The sequence below is a fragment of the Atractosteus spatula genome, chromosome 14 (assembly GCF_055471065.1).
Source record: "Atractosteus spatula isolate fAtrSpa1 chromosome 14, fAtrSpa1.hap1, whole genome shotgun sequence".
NCBI lineage: Eukaryota > Metazoa > Chordata > Actinopteri > Semionotiformes > Lepisosteidae > Atractosteus > Atractosteus spatula.
In genome coordinates this window covers 43,539,402-43,559,001 of record NC_142719.1, presented here as the reverse complement: position 1 = coordinate 43,559,001, position 19,600 = coordinate 43,539,402, and the positions used below count along the sequence as shown (strand labels likewise).

Here is a 19,600-nt window from a genome sequence, read left to right as displayed (position 1 = left end):
GCAGAGAGTCAGGACACAGAGCTGGTAATTTCTATACATTCTCTAACGTCTGCTGCCTCTGTCCCTGAGCCTCACTCCTATTGCAGGGAGGAGATGCAGAATGTGTGCCTACGGTGAGGGGTTAAGAAAAGCTTTTCTCAAGTGGAAAAAGGCTTACAGGAAACTGCAAACAATCTGGAAAAGGACAGACCATTCAGGAAAACACAAAGCACAGAAATCTGAAACAAATGTTAACCTGAAATTTGAAAGCCCAATAAATTAAGAAAGTAAATGTAATATTAAACTTGTGTTGGCTATGGAATAACTCTTGTCCGATGGGGCATTGAATGTTATCTAAAGGAAAGTAGTTGATTTTCTGGCATTCCAGCTTCCTGACTCTCTTTCACAGATTCCTCAAAGTGGGACAGCTGAAGTTTGTGAATAGCTATCGTCAATTATTCATTCATGATATCCTTGATCAGAAGCCAAATACCACATGTGCCCAAATGGCAGTTTTTGTTGTTGTTTTTTTTCCAAATACTCTCCTTAATGAATATAATTATATCCACTTCATGCACAGTATGCGGTTATTGTAAATTTGACTAAGCTTTGAAGTTTTAAAGAAGGATTATGTCTGGGATGGAGTTTACTGCACAAATGTTTGTCGCATTTTATATTTGTCACATCAGATGGAAGTCTGTAGCTGCAGGAAAGCTGCTGCAGTGCAGCCACACCAAGCCTGGCCCTGCTACACACTATCACTCCTGTCTCCAAGAAGCCATTTCATGCCTTTCTCATGATGATTCATCGATTGTGTCATTGACATTTCTTTTTCTCTTATCTTACCCCTAACGATCACAAATAACTTTCTTTTCTGCCTATTCTGTCTACGGCTGTGCAGGACCATGGGCTTCAGACCCACTGTTTTAATATGAGCCACAGGAGCAGTCAAACACAGCTCCTGCATCAATCTCCCGAGTTCCTCAAGCAAGAAGTGCTTTTAATAATGAAGTTCCTACTGAGTCATAAAGTAAGATTTTAATAAGTGGGGTATTACATTCAAATTTTCTTAAAAGAGAGACAGTTTGCTGCCTATTGAATTTAATTCTGGTTTCAAACTGATGTCTCGTCTAAAATCTTGAGACCGCTTTAAAGGGAGTTTCTTTTTGATCTAGCATTCCGATCTTAGGAAAACTAAAACCTTTATTTCTCAACACTTCTTTTTTATTTCTCAAGACTGTCTTTATTTCCTGTGCAGACTGTTAAAGAACACAGACACACACACCCCCACAGACTCCCCCTCACACAGCTGTGTCTCTCCCTGCGTCTCTGCAGACCTGGTGCTGAAAGGCTTGTGAATGCGCTATGCTGAACTTTTGGGCGAGATGGATCGCTACAGTTGTGATCCTGCGCACAGACAGACGTCCTGGGTTCATCTCTGATATTTTTTATTACTCTGTAATTTTCACTCAAGTCTTAACCTTTCAAAGGTAGAAACATCTTCTGCTGACATTGTAGCCACTGTGTCTGAAGTCAACAGTTACTTCTGGTAGGCAGGTCAGGGAATGTGCACAGAGGAGCACTGTGTTAATGATGAGGAACAACTTGCCAAAGAGTCAATTCAATCTTATTGCTACATGTGATGGATAATCTACTACAATCTTTCACTTTGGTTGCTCATGGTGGGTTTTTGAGTAGTTTGTGTATTTGGGGTTTTCTTTTCAAGTGTCTTAGGAAAGAAAATCCTATATTTTATCACTTCTTCCTCATTAAAATGGTGATGAACCTGCTAATTCAGCATTGCTGAAAACTGAAAACCATTTGAATACACAGACACTCTCTCTACCAGCTAATTATAAATAACCTGACAGTTTCTGCTGTGCCTTAGAACCTGTGCAAGGAAATCTCCCCGTCTGTGTTGTGTGTGAAGTGACAGTCCTGTCCTCTGAGAGCAGCCTGGGCGCACTGATGGTAAAGCCAGTTCACAGAGACAATAAAGGAAAGGAAGATGCAGGCAAATCCGTTTCAGAAGGGTTTATACTAGTTGTTCGTGCTTTAAAGACTGAATGAGCTGACAGCCTGTAGCTTTGTCTTCCTCTGTCTCTGTCGGGAGGCAAACCTGAATCAATTTTGTTTTTTGTACCATGTTCTGTCACCTCGACTTTCAGCCGAAAGTCAGATTCTCTCTGTTCGCTCCAGTTTAAAAAATGCGGACAAGGTAACAATGAATGAAGGGCCTGAGCCAGACTGTTCTGTGCCTCTTTTCAGGGTGGGTCTTCAGTTTGCTGTGAGGAGTGAAGATGTTTTGTAGTGCTGTCGTGTTAATTTCAGTGATGCTGAGATTAAAAAGGGTCACGTGTTCATGTGCTGTATCCTTCTGCAAGAGCAGAGCTGATTATCTCCATCTCAGCGGCTGAGTGAAGAGAGGTTGGTCAAGGCTGGAGAGAGCAGTGCAGCATGGGTATGGCAGCATACTGTGTTTGTTGATTTATTGGAAGTTTGTACTGCCTCAATGAAGGTTATGAAACTAAATTCTTTGGTTTGGTGGCTTCAATGCATAAGTTGTTTTTTCTAAATCCTAAGGATGGGACACCAGTCCATTGCAAGGTTTAACAAACACTAACTGGACGTGTCGCCAATGAAGCTAAAGGTTGCTGTTGTAAAAAATATATATATTTTTAAATAATAGTGAATTTGAAAAAGGTTGTATATAATCCTTCCTTTGATTAACTCTTTTGATTAAAAGTGCACAAACAGAAACAGTTAAAATTGCATAAAAAAGAGGTTTTACAAGAGGTACTGTACATAAAAATCAATATTCATATTTTTCACCATAACGTCACCAGTGGAAATTGAGATATTAATTTAGGGTTTAGGTTGCTCATGGCTTTATTCACAAAAAGATGGCCTGGATGTAAAGGAAAAGACGAGGCTTCTACAAAACTAGTGAAGTGAACTTGCGCACAGTGACTGCCACCACCTCTCCCGACCTGTGGATCTCTCTGTAACACCTACAGAATTGCACATAAAGATGAACCCTGAGAATACTGCTTTCTAATATAATGAACATGTGTACAATTAATTTTAATTGAAGCTATACAGTAGTACCTGAAAAAAGTATTTATGATTCAAGTATTTTAGGCTATATTTGGCGGCCTCTAGTGGCAATACCCTAGTCATTACACCCTTTGTCCTGGGTGCTCTGCCACAGTACCTCAAACAGTATGTTGCAGTGTGTTCAATTCAATTAAACATTATTTTCTAAATAATGCTTTCAATTTCAGTACCATTCCCTTTTTTAGTATGTTTGAATACTTCCTAGGAACAGGCAAGCAGACTGTCCATCAGTCTTCTGTCTGCTTGTCCTGGTCAGGGTCTTACTGTCAGAGATTCTGTGAGATGTTACAGTGAGTACAGAAAGTTACTCTTTGCAGCTAGCTGGAAACCCTCTGGGTTCTGCTCTGCGTTAGCAGCTGTATCCTCCATTGCGATATTCCTGATTCTGAACCCGAGTTCTGGTCCGATCTGACTCTTGTGCCACAGGGAAGATCATGACTATCTGCACCGGGGTTCCCAGTCCTGGTGCTGGGGCGCCCCCTCTCCTGCTGGTTTTCATCGCTGCAGGGCTCTTTCCTTCAACAAATCCTCACCTGAACCACCGGGTCACCTGGTTCCAGCATTTCCAAAGAAAGTAAACCTGGGAGGCCTGTGAAGGGCTTGGTTATACAAATGCGATTCATCCCCGTCTGCTGTGCGTCTGGAGTGTACCCTCCCTCTCGCGGGAGGAAGGCCTTGCAGGTCTGCAAGCATGAGGAGCACAAAGAGCACAAAGAGTCAAACAGGTACAAACATTCCTTAGTTCCATTAGTATCCATTAAAGCTGTCAATGCAGATGTCAAGGATAAACACAATCTTGACTCTTACAACCCACTTGAGTGCGATATGTTTTGTGATGTGTTATAAATGTTACATGTTGCTATGTGCTATACTGGACATGTGCAACAGAGTGATGTGCAATGTTTTTCTTATTTTTTGTAATAGAATAATATGCAATGTTTTTCTTTTTCTTTTTTTTGTGTGCAATCTATTTAAATGAACAAGTAATAGGTTTATTCCATGCTGAAAAAAAGAAGAGAGAAAACACGTTTCAGCCGTGGAGCCTTCATCAGGTGTGACACCTGAAGAAGGCTTCATGGCCGAAATGTTGTGTTTTCTCTCTTTTTTTTTTCACTATGGAATAAACCTATTACTTGTTCCTTTGCAGCCTATGCATGCTGACGCAGCTCCCCACCTGAACTTCTATTTAAATGTACAGGAGTGCTGTGTGTCCATAAAAAATTTCCCTCAGGGGACAATAAAATCTTATCTTATCTGACGCAGATAAGGAGTAAGGATAGAGTAATCAGCTTCATAAACAATAATACAAATAACATGATAACATTCACAGAATAACAGTAAGCAGTAAACAGTTTACTCAAAATCAGGGATCTCCAGGCCTGGTTGGGCTGATTAGGCCAATTGACCTCTTGTTGAGTTAAACTATTAGGCTAATTGACTACAAATAGGCTACAATTTAACTAATTAACTTCTAGCGGAGTGGACCTCTGTTAAGAAGTAGAATGGGGTCAGTGGCCAGTCCCAGCCCTCAGGCTGTCCTGGGATTTCTCACCTGACTGGGCCCCTGCGTCGGTCCCACCCGTGTCCGGACTCCATGGCCCAGCAGCCCCTTCACGAGCCCGTTACAGAGAAACGGGCTGGAGCCCTGTTTGCTCAGCACCTTCTCCCCAGTCCAGGATCTGCAGAACCAGCGGCTAAGGGCAGAAACCTGACTTTAAACTCAAGCAAGACATTCAGCTGCCCTCTGTGAGCAAGAGCTCGTCTGGAAAAGTGAGGACTGTCTCGTTTATCCTTCTTCATCTTTTGACTGCAGTGAATAGTCATTTCATATAATTTTTATTACTTTGTGTCATGCCTCACGCTATTAATATTGTAGAATTGCATTTTAGCAAATTTCATGCTTATTTCAGTTATGCAAACTACATTCATATACTGTAGGCTTTCATAATAAAATTAGTACTTGCGTTATTCAAATAAGGCTGTTATTTGACTACACTCCCACTCCTTTATACACAGTAACAAAAAAGACTGGAATCTCAACCATGTTTATTACTATATTGCAATAAGCCTGCTATTATCTCATCCTTTTTACAGGAGAATTGTAACTTGATTCTCCATTTTTCCGAGAGCATCCCTGAATCTGGCTGCCTGGAGAGACGCTTCTCCCCAGACGTGCTGCAGGTCAAACAGCCGCTGTGTCTCGGGGAGGGAGCTCCTTTCCTGAGCCCCCTTCCTCATCCAACAGTTTAGGGAATTTCAAGTGATTCTGCCCCAGCTCTATCCTAAGGGAAGCACAGGCATGTCCATGATCCCTTCGAGCTTCAGGGATGAGTGGAAGACGCAGCAGGAGTGTTGGCTTCGTCTCCGGTTTGGCTTTGTTGTGCTTGGCTGCACCTGGGAAATTCCCAGCCCTGATATCTCGGCTCACGTGGTCTAAGACATTCTCTCCACAAACGGAACGCGTTTACTGTAAACCTGGGGTGTTTTTTTTTACTATGGGAGAAAAGCTGCTCTTCGTTGGAAAAGCTCTGATGTCACATCTGATTTTTCCCCCCGTCTCCCCAGTGAGATCTGCGCGATTATTTGACCGTGCTCAAATGCTTTGCGCGCTTTTGTGTAATCCTCTTCAGGGCTGTAGATTTAGGTCAGCTCTCATAAGAACGAAAACTGCAAGAGTCTGATAATGGTCGAACTGACGGATTGAGCAGCTCTGTCTGGCTGAGGGCTGAGGTCTGGGCACGAGGGCACTAACCACTCTACTCCTGCCTTGGCATCTGTCTGCCAGTGCAGTTCACTAACTTATGATGCAGAAACAGAAAAAAGTCTGACAAAACAACCACAAATGAAAAGTTAATAATGAGACACAATGAGAGTCCTGCTGCTGTTATCCAGATGCATTTTATTAATGAAGTGTAACCACAACAAGACCAAATCAGACAATGATGCTATTCCAGAAATTCATGTGGGTACAGCCTTCTTTTTTAAAGATGCCACATGATCCTGACAAAAAGCTCTAGTTGTCTTTTGAATTCTGAGCATAAATGTCATCTCTCAATGGTAAATGTTTGTTCGGAGAACTCTTCTTCCACCTGAATATCTAGGCAAACCCTTTAGGATCATACTGTTTTTCTTATCCAGCAGCAGCTGCCAAGATTAGAGGGATATAAAAATACGAAAAGGCTCTGGCGATTTCAGGGCCAGCTCAATCTGCTCTTCGTATTCGACATCAGGTCAGCAGTCTTGCCCTTAGAGCTGTGTCTGTCTGCCTGTCTGCATCAAGGGTGATTCATCAGCTTTTTGACATCACACAGCATTGAGCCATATTTCTCTTTGAAAGCAATTAATTTATCGTTTATGACATTTTGAGATATTGCATTTTTCCAGGATTTTATAATGAGTCTTTAAAATATTTAAACACTTTGAACTACACTATGGGATGTGGTCCTTAAATATACTGTATCGTACAAGTGAAAAATCATCCCAACCTAAGGACTTTATTAGCACTGTGAAATTAATTTAGTACTAATACTGGCAGTGCGTAGCATTGGCAGTTCCTGCTACTGGTTGTATTACTATTGCTTCTCATGGATAAGAGTGTATGGAAACCAGTAGGTCAGCCCTGAACAAGCTACTGTATCACTCTTCATGCAGAGTTGTCATTTCACAGGGGTACAGGGGTACATAGAGCATCAGACAATGTTATGTCAAGAAAAACAAAACAAAATTGCAAGAATCATCAAATGTTCCAGTCCAATCAGGCCTATGGCACGCTCACAGCAATGAAACACTGTGCTAGAGAGAAAGAACTCGCCCTCAAAGAGCTGTGCACTCAGCTGTTCCACTCGCGATAAAATTAGAGACAAGGGTGAAAGCAAGTAGCCGACTGCTCTGCAATAGTGCAAAAGCACATTCGCCATGTTGAGAGGTGTGAACATCTGAACAAGGCTGTGATACAGTTCCTCTCGGGCAGTACAGGAATCCTCACTCATATGCACAAAACATCCGCCTTCCATTTCTGACACGCAGAGTCATGGAATGCACTCAGTAGGAATCAAAAGCATTGAAGGGAATGTTAAGACCGTGTTCTGTTTTGTTTTTGATATTTCCCCATCATTAATCAGCTCTGTTGATCATTGCTACTGAGCTTTCTGCTTCCTTCCTTGTGCCATCAATCACCCGTTTCTTATACACAGCACAGCAAAGGGTTGGTCAGAAGACTCTGAGAGAGCAGGTATCCAGCGGTGGCCTGGCAGGGCAAAGAGACCCTGGCCCTAAACAACAAATTATTTTTTAATACATACACTCTTTTTGCTAGTCTTCCACCTTTAAACTCTTACAATTGATTTTGTAGAATTATTTTCTGCGATGAATCTGCAGGTGGAATATTTCTCCTTCAATGCGTAATGTTTTCAAACGGAACTATGTTGCTGAAACCGACATCTATCATAGAGTAAAGTTTCTGTACACCGTAGGTTTTGTGTACTGTATGTTCTCATTTCCATTTCCATTTCAGTATTTAAATGAGCCTGAATGCGTTGTAGTTATCTGTCCTGCGAGATTCCCCACTCCTTGCTGGTCCTTGCTTTCTGATAACCTGGTCTCCTGCCTGGATTCAGCTCACAGGTCCTTTGCTGCTTTAGAAATTCTGTTGCTGACTCAGCTGTGTGCTTTGGACCCGATGAACTTATGAACCGGACAGAAGTGTCTTGGCAATTTGCCATATCACTCCAACAGTCTATTAGATGTGACTGTGTGGATTTAGCCACTGTTTACATCAGTATTTTAGTGATCTGCTTTAAAAAGACTGATGTCTTGGATTCTGGAATTTTTGCAGTAGATCATTTTTGATCTACTGAAATACTAAAATATAATGACAGTGCGGTTTTCAATAAATGTCTTTAAATGTGTGGAATAAACTAGATTGTATTTAACTATACAGAAAACTATACCTGAGGGTTCAGATCTAGTTCTGTCTCCCATGCTCTGAACTGTGGGTGAATATTTCAGTTTACTGCTGCTGTGTGCTGCTGTAGAACAGGCAGTGCAGCATCTAGGTGATGTATTTTTATACATCAAACACAAATATTGGTTTACGTGTTCTGCTGGAGTTAGTACGACCTGCTTAAAATAAATTACTTAGTACAAGGAGAGGCTCACAAGGTGTCCTCTCCCAGGTGATGAAATTTGACTCCTCTTCATGCCTGTTTCTTTGCATATCGCAGCTCAAGAGTAAATACCCCTGAGCTACTCAGTTGAAAGCATCCATCCGTTTCCTGACTCCTTTATCCAATTCGGGTCACGGGGGAGTTGGAGCCTATCCCAGCAAGCAACAGGCACAAGGCAGGGTACACCCTGGACAGGACGCCAGACCAATTGAAAGCATCCAATTTGTATATTTGCTTTCCTTCTTACACGCATGAAACGAAGTAATTTCTTTATGAACGGGGACTGTGAAACCTGCCCATGTGCACTGAAATCCTCTGAGTGTCGACCCAGTTCTGCAGTGGTGTCGCCCTAGAATAACCCCTCCCTCCAGAAACGAACCTGTGTTTGTAGATATCGGACGTTCTGTGCCTTATCAGAACCCGGCAGTCTAAAACATTTCTGGTGCTGTAAATACTCTGTTTTCACTATTACATTGACCATTACGTTTTTAATGAAAATATTTTATAACTCTGCTATATGCAGAACGATAAGGTACTTATTTGTGTCATTGAATGTCTAGTTGCTCAGAGATTTGAAGGAAATGGCAAGTGGGTGTGAGAACGTTCGTGTCGCCACTGAGCCGGCACTGTGCTGAGGAAGTAGGAATTGGGGATCATGAACACGATTAAGCCTGGGCTGGTAAGAAGGCTTCTAGCATTTAAATACATCGATTTGACACCTAATGGTGAAGTAATGTTGGGAGAATGAATTTGTAAATATTTCAAAATCTCCTGTGGCTTTTCTCCCTGAACGTCCAGCCTTCCTGCGCTGTCTGTGTCTTGAATGGATTTGTTTGTTTTTGAGTCGGCTTCTTTCTCTTTCTCGCTATCCCGGCAAGCAACCGGCGCAAGGCTACACCCTGTATGGGAGTCAGTCCATCGCAGTATTATTTATTTATTTCTTCTTATTAAGATTTCTATTTTGGATAGTGATGTGCCAAACACATGTGGACTTTGATTCTGGGGTCACTCGTAGGGTGGACAGGAACTCTGTAGCTTGAACTCTGATCTGTTGAGAAACGGCCATCAGTAGATGGTCAGGACCAGAGTGGAGCTCAGCAGCGGGGCCGAGGGGAAACTGGGAGAAAAGGGAAGTATCCCGCTGATCGCATGAACAGGGTGATAGTCCAGCTGCCGGAGCAGCCGGTGTTCCCCATGTCTGGGTGTCAGGCCGGGCAGCGAGAGTTCTGGGGTACGCCGGTCCTCACACAGCCGAGTCAGCCGAGCTCCACACTCCCTGGCGGAGCGAGACGGAGGCTGTGTGGAGACGAAGCCCTGGGCCCCTCCTGGGTGGAGCCCGAAGACCGCTGTTGCACTGGATTATGGGAGCAGAACTGGCTCCGCTAGAAAAAGCTGCTGCTGCTGCTGTGATAGAGAGCTGTTTCCTGCTGACAGCACAGGGGCCACCCCACAGCTGGGAGACCTGAGAGGATCCGCGAGGAATGGATTTCACCATGGATGGGAAAGTTTTGTTTATAGGGAACGAAATACGAAGGCCGTGCTGCCACTCAACCCTGGCGCGCAGAGAGGTGGTTTGTGTGGCATCTCTGTGGCAGACTCTGCTGTTATTTTGGCCTGGTGAGCCTGCTTCCTCTGAGCCATGCACAGACTGTGCATTCTCCCACACACGGCTCTGGGCGCTGAGTGGGAGCAGGCAGATGAGCACATATACAAGGGACAGGAATGTGAGGGGAGGATGTTTCACTGACTAGAGTTACTTAGCACTCTCAGAGCTAAAAAAAAACAGAAAGTGAGCAATTAGCTGGAAAATCATTTTGGAAACCCTGTTGCTAGGAGACAGGTTAAAGGAGGCAACAAGCAGTAAAGGAAGAATATCTTCCAGCATCTGCAGACCGAGAGGTACTGCTGTGTCAAAACAACAGGCTCAAACACATCAAGAGCAGTGTGCAAGACGAGGCTGTGGGCTTTTGTGATGGGTTTCAGTGTCGTTATGAGAACTGGTAAGATCCAAGATGGATTTTGAAGCTGCATTTGTTCTGGTGGTGCTTTGGTGATTTTAGGTTTAAATAACCATGTGCAATACATTTACAATGTTCCGTATTGGAATATGGATGCTGTTCACACATCTACAGAAACTCCAGATCTGATAGGTTGCAGGTACAGGCCAGGGCCATGTCAGACCTCCGCAGGGACAGCACAGTGCGAGGTGTGCAATGTGTACAGAGTGAACGCGCTTAAAGCACAAGTCTCTCGGTTCCAGCATTCCTGTGTCCATTCACAATAGCTGGGCAGCACTGAGCTGCTGAGTTACTGCACAGGTGCACAAATCACAAACACCACAGAGGAATGCTCGGTTGTCTCAGCTGAAACTGATTGAATTAAACACAAGTAAATGTGTGAAAAAAGAAGTCCCTTAACAATGTAAGAATCTGAATATTTTCTGTGTTAACAAAAGCTTGTCTACACACGTGTTTGAGACAAAACTAGTGTTGTGAAATGCTACAGAATGCACTCACAGTAGTTCTCGAATCTCATGAACGCAAGCCCCTTGGCAATAGTATTGAATCAGCTTTTCTTTCCCATTGTTTCTTCATAATAAATACTTAAGTCCCATAAAAAGCCTCCTTCAAATAAGTTTCTTTTTATCAAAAATGTTCTCTTTTATGTCTCTGTGAATTGCAACTTAACATAAATAAGCAAGCTGGTCATGGTTAATCCAGCTATTGTCCTTTCAGATTTCATAGAGACCTAGACCTACAGCCCTGTCCCTCCAGGCCAGGCAGTGCACAGGCAGTGGTGGTGGGAGGTTGTGTGAGCAGTGAAAAGGGAAACATTGTGAATAGTTGTGTGTGCGGACATGTGCACTCACCCGAGCGTGGCAGTAAACTCTTTCTCTGGAGAGATGCGAAGCTGGACCCGTCTGTTAGGCCAGGGGGTCACACTAGGCCAGCTGGACACCCTGTCTGAGCACAGTGGCGCAGAGGAAACAGCCAGGAGCCTGCAACCAGGAGGAAAGGAGCTCAGCTAGCAACAGAAAAAGCCTGGATTTTAAAAAAAATCGCAAGGACGTGTGTGCCATTGGCTGGCCAGCCTCCTGTCTGCGGTGCAGTCCTGCATCACCCCCTGTGGTTCCAGGAGGGTCTCCGGGTCTCCGCGTGCCTCACCAGGAATAAGCAGCTTTCCGATCACGGATGAATGAAAACACATGTCTCCATGGCAACAGGAGTTTGCACTACATCACTGGAAAGCAGCAAGGAGAACAGCTGCAGTGCTGCCGGACTGCCAGGCACGATGGCAGGGAAATAAGGATACTGTCCAGATGAGAAGTCCGGTGTTTTCCCTTAGCCGGCGGACTGCTAGCTCCACGTCCCCCGTTGTCTTTCCCCTGAGACGCGATTCTGAATGCAGGCGTCGTGATCCTGGCTGGTAACACCGGCGCCGACATCAGAGGCCAGCCCAGTCCCACAGCATGTTCCGCTAGCAGTCTGTGATACCGAAGAGGATCTTAGAGGATCCTTTAAGACAATATGGGTGGCGGCTCTGATTTCACTGAGACTGGTGATAGGATGAAGACTTTTAGGATAAACGACATGAACAATTGAACTGTCAATCGCACGCCAGATTTGTCACACCTCTGTCCTGCAGGCGCACCTGGTTGTGGAACAACGCCTGACATGCATCAGGGTCGCTCGCAGTCACAGAAACAAGACAGCCAGCTGCCCCTCACGCCTGCCCCTGGACACCTGGGTTGACGCGCTCCAGAAAGCCCAGGGTGTGATCGCACTGTGACGGGCTTGTTACAGGGGAATAGCACTGCTCCGTGGTCTGATGTACTTGGTTCCCTTTACAATCTCCAGCCCCTGGTGTACAGATATCAGTGTTTTCTCACTGTGAGCCAAGCCTCACTGTCCTGCTGTGTTTTGTCTTGCAGTGTGTGGGGACATCCACGGCCAGTTTTTTGATCTGATGAAGCTGTTCGAAGTGGGCGGGTCTCCAGCCACCACACGGTACCTCTTCCTAGGGGACTACGTCGACAGGGGTTACTTTAGTATTGAGGTGAGGTAAATGTTGTGGGAGAATGTGTCCGTTTTGGTGCCCTATGTGTCCTCTTGTCTTCTGTCTCCAGTCCTTTCAAACTTCAATAGTCCTATAGGATATCCTGCGCTGACTGGCAACTTCTGCACTTGTGTCTGAATGTTGCATATTGTGTGGTTTTTCCGTGGTTCAGCTGGAAACAATAATGTAGGCTTTGACTCGAGAAGTGCTGAGCTCGTCCTGGTGTTACACGTTGTATTTGCCAGCGCAGAAATTGTGGGCTGATTGTGTCAGAGTGAATGTGATGCTATTTAGAGGTCTCAGGTCAAATTAGTACTGTACATTTATATAATAAATGTTTGCAAATGTAATGGTGCCTACTCAGATATCAGTATAAATGATTGGCTAGTTTGAGGCCAGTCTTATCTTAATTCTTTACAAGAAGAGTAAGAGAAAACCTTTTAGAAAAGCTGAGAATCACGGCAGCCTGCCTCAGTGGACCTCAGTTTTCCCACCTTTCAAGAGGGTTTAGGAGTCTGGAAATGCGCGCTCCGGTTGTCTTTTTTCCTTTGTAATGTCTCTTATTTTTGTCCTTCTTTTCCAGTGCGTTTTGTACCTGTGGTCATTGAAAATCCTCTATCCAAAGACATTATTTTTACTCCGAGGAAACCACGAATGTAGACATTTGACAGAATATTTCACTTTCAAACAAGAATGTAAGTACTTTTGTCTTCTGTGTGTGTCTTCTGTGTGTGTTTACATGCAAGGTCCGACGTCAGGGTTAACCATAGAAGCCCCTGCCTTCTGTTCAGGCCCGCCTCGTCTTGAAATGAAGAAATGTCAGACACCATCAGAGACCTTAAAAAACATTTCTCATGACAAGACTCAGTAGCATCACACTGAGCGTACTAACACCATTCGGTTGCTTTATGATTAGCTAAGTTTATGATTATGGGGCGGTGCGTTGGCTCTGTGGCTAAGGATCTGCGCCTGTGGCTGGAAGGTTGCCGGTTCAAAACCCACAGCCGGCAGAGGAATCCTACTCCATTGGGCTCCTGAGCAAGACCCTTAACCCCAACTGCTCCAGGGGTGCTGTACAATAGCTGACCCTGTGGCCTGACCCCAGGCTTCTCTCCCTGTCTGTGTGTCTCATGGAGAACAAGCTGGGGTCTGCGAAAAGACGAATTCCTAATGCAAGAAATTGTATAGGGCTAATAAAGTGATGTGATGTTACGTTAGTATCCCAGGATTTTTTTGGTATATCCTATGAAAACCAGCTGTCAGTCCCTACACATGCAGTCACACTGCGGCTCAGAATGTAACAAGACATACCTCGGAATAACACACTCCCACGTATTACCAACACCATCTTCTTCCACGAGGAAAGGAGGAATGGGAGAGCTACTGTACCGGGCCAGGGTTTGCAAGAATTAGAAAATATCTTGCACAGGAATTTGTTAAAGAAACAAACAAATGTTTTCTGTTTGCACTTGATCCTTAGTGATAGGTTTAAAAATGTAAAAATCGGGAGGGTTCAGAATACCCCTGATGGGCGCAATTTTACTTGTGAGTGATACATAGTTGTGCTTCTGTCAAACATAGGAGTGCAGGTGATTAGCTAAAAACTAAGTACATCTTTCAATGAAATTATTTCACTAGTAGACCATGACCAGGATTGCTAGGTTAGAATTGATGTTCTTATCTGTGGGTGAAAAGCACACATATTTCTAACAAGATTAGCAGGGGCACTTCATGTAATACGGAGAGCCTCCATCCATGAGCAGAGAGAACCCTGCAGCCTGTGAGGGAAACTGAGCCTATTCCCGAAGCACAGGGAGCAAGTCAGTGCTGCTCTCAGGACACTCAGGAGTGTGGCGGAAACACATGAACACTGAGCCAATGTGCACTGCGGCTCACTAACTGGAGTCTGGACATTTATCCTGTGGACTTTACAGGTTCAGTCTGTGCACTTCTCAGCTGGACTCCTTGGAAGTCTGGCGTAGGCATCGGGCTAAGTTGTGCTGAGTCCAGCGTTTAGAGCTTGAAACATCTGAAGGGAGAAGTGGTCTTAATTGCTTTGTGCACAGGAAGCAGGCTCTATTTCAGCAAGGATCTTTGTTCTTAGCTCACGTGGGACCCTGAGCCAGATCTCCGTTTTTCAGCTTTTAAAATAGTTGGCAAAGCCTAGAATAGGCATCTGTCATCCATAGGAGTGCAGGTGATAAGCTAAAAATTAATTTCAATTTTAATCCTTCACCCTCTAATGGTTATGATTTCCCAGATGGGGAAGTCAAGCAGTGCACATCCTCAATTATGATCTATTTCACATTAGAAAGACTTTCCTTAAAAATGTTGTTTTTTAGGGCAAATTATACCCAGTGGAAAGAACACATGAATAGGAACGTGATACTTGAGACGTCTTTCTTTGATTCTGCAAACTGTGCGCTGATCACACTCTTCTCTGGAGCTGTGTCATTCTGCAGGAAAACTGCGTTTTTCTGCCAATTCCTCATCATAATCTGGTTCCGTCTTTGAAGGAAATGCTCCCCATGCTGGTCTGTTGTAGACTCCCAGTGGCTGGACACCACTAATCAGTGGACAGAGCAGACGTCTCTTTCATCTGCAGGTGGTAATGGGTGCTGATTGTAATTGTGCCAGAAAGACCTACCAAGCTTGTATCATTTCCTCCGAGAGTGCTGTACGCCTGCCTGCGTCTCCAGCCTCAGTGCGCACAAGTTCACACCTACAGTAGCTCCGTCACACTTTCGCTGGTGTTAATGCAGTTCTGGGCTGGAGAAGAAGGTATTAAACTGCTTCTGTAAGTGAAATTAAAGTCATTTCAGATCCATTTTTAAAATAGCAGAATAGTGGACCCCGCCAGAGCATCGCATTATTTATGCATTAAAACGTTGTGCTCCTGGTTGATTGTCTCAAGAAGGCCAAGCTATAATGCAAGAGTAACATCTGAGGGCCAGACGGTGATACAACAAGACAGTGGCTTGACAAGCGAGAAGATAGGAAGCTGAGAAACACTGAGTCTCAGGGGTGGAGGGTTTACGGACGGAGTAAAGTCTTATTAGTAGATGGAGATCGCTACAGTTACTCGTTGCCATGGTGACACTGACATTGAAAAAAGCCCAGGCCAGGGAGAAGACAGAAAATCACGAAAGCGGTCCAGGGGCCGAGCTTGGGCGTTCGGAAGAAACAAGAAGGCAGACCGATGCCTCTGAACAGAGAGAAAACGGGAGAAACACCATGAAGACTTTTTTCATTCAGACTGCAGAGAGAGTTAGCAAAACAGTGAGGGTGTATTTCTGTGAAACACTTTGGGATATTTACTTGAAAGGTGCTATCTAAGTTATATATCTAAACATCCACCGCGCTAAACAAATATATTAGTAGCAGTATGCATTCTCACTTTGTCATCAACAACCTCAATACTGTTGTTTTTATTGAAAGCAGGGCAGCCCGCCTGCTTTAGAAAGAAATGTTACAGCAGCCCCATTACAAAGGCAGATTCAAGAAAACATTTAGTTCTTTTGCATGTACAGGCTATGAAAACACAGTGATCTTCTTCCAGACGACGGTGTTGCACAGCTGTTGTACCTCAGTGTGTAAAAACAGGCGGCCTTTCGTGACTCCTGCGTTCTTCATCACTCAGCAGACTGCGCGCGGTGTCGGGGCTGCGTTGCGGGGCGCAAGCGTGAATCAGGACAGGGTTCCAGCTTCAGCCAAGATGATCTCCAGGCCGATCGTAGGAAAAAAGCCCAGCACAGACTGAACTGCCAGTTTTCCATTTTTGTTTCACACTTGCTGCCATATTAAATAATCCATTTGCACGTGACGTTTGAGCCATTCTTTATCCCACGGCTGTGAATCGGCTCTGATAACACCGTGAGGCACGTTGCTCCCGAACGAAGAAGGGCCCTCGGAGATGCCTGCACTGCTCAAACTCTGCCTGTCTAGCAGGAGGTGGGTGACTGGGATGGGGAAGAGTTTTGTCCAGAGAAGCTAAAAGGAGGCAGTTTGAGTCTCGGTGCACCTGCTGTCAAAACTCCTACATCAGAATCGGAAATAATCATTTGTTCACTGCAACATACAGTAAAAGAGCAATCCTTGAACTCTGTACTCCGGCCAGGAGGCAAGATGCAGGACAAAAGGTGTTCAGAGCATTTTGGTCTTGAGCATCATTTGCTCCTCTTCATGAGAATTTCTCTTTTTGTGATGCTCACCAGGATCCATTAATCTGACGTTTTTTCCATCTTACCTCCTGCAACACCTCACCTTCCCACCACCCCCTCTAAAGTGTCAGAATCGCCTTCCTCTCCCTGTTTTCCCACTTTGTTCTGCTGCACATGCTGCATACCCAGGATCAGGTAATGGATCCGTAGCCTGAATCCCACCCAGACCCACCCTAGAGGCTCCAGTGATCACGTCCTGCCTTGGTGAGGCCTCAGCAAACAGACCCGAGCTGGCACCCACTGTGTTTGAAGGCTTGCTGTGCATCAAGAGCGAATCCAAACATTTCTACTGTGACTTACTGAAAATAAACGGCCTCTTGCTTCTGGAAACCTTGTGACATGGACAAACTTTGGAGGAGATCCCTAATGGAAATATTCCGATGGGCCTCACACTCCTGCTCTTCCTGCATCTCTCAGCTCTCTTCGCTCACTGTTTCTCTACAGATCTCAGCAGTCAAAAAGGTAAAGAGATGAAGAAGACTGAAAACGCCTCTTCTCAAGACTATGGGGTTCAGATAAGATGCACAAAGGATCAGACTGCGTAAACGCTGTCTGTGGAAAACCTCAGCTTTGTTTATAACCTTGTGCTTAAAACTGCATAGCAATTTAAAAATAAATAGCCCAGCAATTATTCAGACTTTTGTCCACATCGGCAGACCCTGTATGTGAGTCAGTCAGGTTCCAGAGGTTCCGCTGGTCCAGCTCCTAAATAAAAGTCAGGACTGGTTCCCTAATTGTACTTGTAATTGTAGAAACGTGAATTGGAATGAAAATGGCATGAAAATGAGGAAATCCTTGCAGAGATGTACAGTAATTGATTAATTGGAAGGAACAGAAACTCCTGAGAGCAGCAATAGTTGCAGGGCAGCAGTAACAGGAAGCCCCAGATCAGAGGCACACGAGAAACTTTAAGTGCTCGATTACATTCTGTACGGTACAGCAAAGCTGAAATGGCCTCCTTGCTTGACATTCTGTTAATAATTGATGCAATCATCTGCACAGAGAAATCCAAAGACTTTCACACATCTGTTTGAAAGCCTGATGCCAGCAGAACAAAGGAAAAACCAGTAAGGAGCTCTGTGGAATAATATCTACATCGTACCATACAATACCGTAGTGTACAACACCAGTTTGGGGGGGAAGGTTACATCCTGATCTCACACATGTCCACTCGCCTGCGGATGTAGGTCTCCCACCAAGACTTCCCTTTGTGTATCTCTCTCACATTCCCATCCATCTCTATCTACACCCGTGCAGCCGCTCCCTGGCTCATTCCTTGCACTAGTGAGGGGGTTTGGACAGCCTGTCCAGCCTCAGAGAGGCTGCTATTCCCCTAGCTAGGCGAGTCCACATATTTTGGGTCTCTCTCGCATTCATTATAATCCAGTCGAAGTACTGAACTATATACACTTACATGTAGCCTGGCCAGGTCCATCCGTCAGGGTACGTCTGTGGTTTCACCGCTCGGCAGGTCACAGCAAGCATGTTGACTGTTTCTCTGGGATTGCGTGTTGTTTGTTGATGTTCGATTCAGGTAAAATCAAGTATTCGGAGCAGGTGTACGACTCGTGCATGGATGCCTTCGACTGCCTTCCCCTGGCCGCCCTCATGAACCAGCAGTTCCTGTGTGTCCACGGGGGACTGTCACCCGAAATCCACACCCTAGACGACATCAAAAAGGTAAAAGCAGGAAACCGGTCACACTCATCGAGCACAGCTAACCACAGCCCAGTCCCAGAATGCGCGCTGGTAGATAGATTCCATGTCGGCGGATCAATACGATGCCTTGAATGAATCAGAAGTGTGTTATTCTGGTATTGGAAATGCGCAAGTGGAGCGCACCACTTCTTCCAGAGCTTCTCACCCTTACACCTCGTACGCTCAAAGCCCGCAGTGTTCCAGTGAAAGCCGCTTGAAATAATGCACTGTTCTAACAAGCAGCTGCTAACGAGACTGGATGGGGCTGTGTGTGTGAGGTGGTGTGGGCCCAGTGAGCTGCGACCCTTAAACCAGCTCGTGCTTTCAGGTGAGGATGAATAGTTTGCGACACAACCTACTGTAGGAAATGAAGGAAGGAAGGAAGAGGAAGCTCAGCAGTCATTGAGCTCGTTTGGCTGACTGTAGCTAATTGATCCCAGGATGTCGTCCAGCTGTTTCTTGAAAGAGGCCAAGGTGTCAGCCTCAGCAACCCAGCAGGGCTGCTTGTTCCTGTCCTCTCGCTGCCACGTGTGACCTGTGGTCTGTGCTGGTTCTGAAGAGCCGCCCCTGGTTCCCTGAGCCTCAGAGTGTGGCCACGCGGGGGGGCTGTCACCTGCCTTGTCCTCAACCGGCTCGAGATCCCAGACGCTCTCTCAGTCAGCCAACTCTGGCCATGAAAAGCTGAGAAAAGCCCCTTGTTTTTGTTCCAGTTCTGGGTTCTCTAGAGGCGACGCCAGCGAAGTTCCATAGCTGTGAACACCTGGTGTTTTTACACGTCACTGAAGCTTTTAATTTTACCCTCATCGGGGCTGTATTCCGGGACCAAAGCTGAGAACCACTGGTGTAAAAGCCTATCATTATTTTTCTTGTTATCTAAATGCATCAGTGTTATTCCACTTCACCTTAAAGAGAGCTGTTGGGTGTCTGCTGAAGCTCTCAGGAGTCTGATACAGTATGTGCGGGAGAGAGGAGGGACCTCCGCTCAGAGTCCACCCACAGATGTCTGCTCTCTGGTTTACCACAGGCTGCTCAGTTCAGGCCGCTGCTCACTTTCTCTTTTGTGTTTCTCTTTGAAACTTAAAATAAAGGTGAATCCCTTCTTTATCGTTAGGTTTTCCATTGTGCACTCTTAGATCAACTGCACGCAATGGACTAACGTGCTTCCAAAGTATTACAGAAAAATAAAAGGTTCACTTTAAATAATTATGAAGGTAGACAGAAAGACGTTTATTTGTTTAATATTTCAGTTAACAAGGGAAGGACTTAGTGTCTTTTTGAACTGAAAAAAGTAATTAGTTTTGTTAAAAACATTTTGATATAAAAGCTGTAAAAAGAACTTGATGTCGGCTGCAGAGTTCTGATGCA

At 44.9% G+C, this 19,600-nt stretch overlaps 1 protein-coding gene across 1 annotated transcript in view; it reads left to right on the top strand.

The window, feature by feature from the left end:
* Positions 1 to 19,600, top strand: part of LOC148821426 (protein phosphatase 3 catalytic subunit alpha-like) — a 111,033-nt gene that overhangs the window by 60,715 nt on the left and 30,718 nt on the right. Inside the window, exons 3-5 of the mRNA XM_088932848.1 lie at positions 12,193 to 12,317; positions 12,901 to 13,012; positions 18,072 to 18,217. Of these exons, the coding sequence (XP_088788974.1) occupies positions 12,193 to 12,317; positions 12,901 to 13,012; positions 18,072 to 18,217 (383 nt within the window). The remainder of the gene's footprint in view (positions 1 to 12,192; positions 12,318 to 12,900; positions 13,013 to 18,071; positions 18,218 to 19,600) is intronic.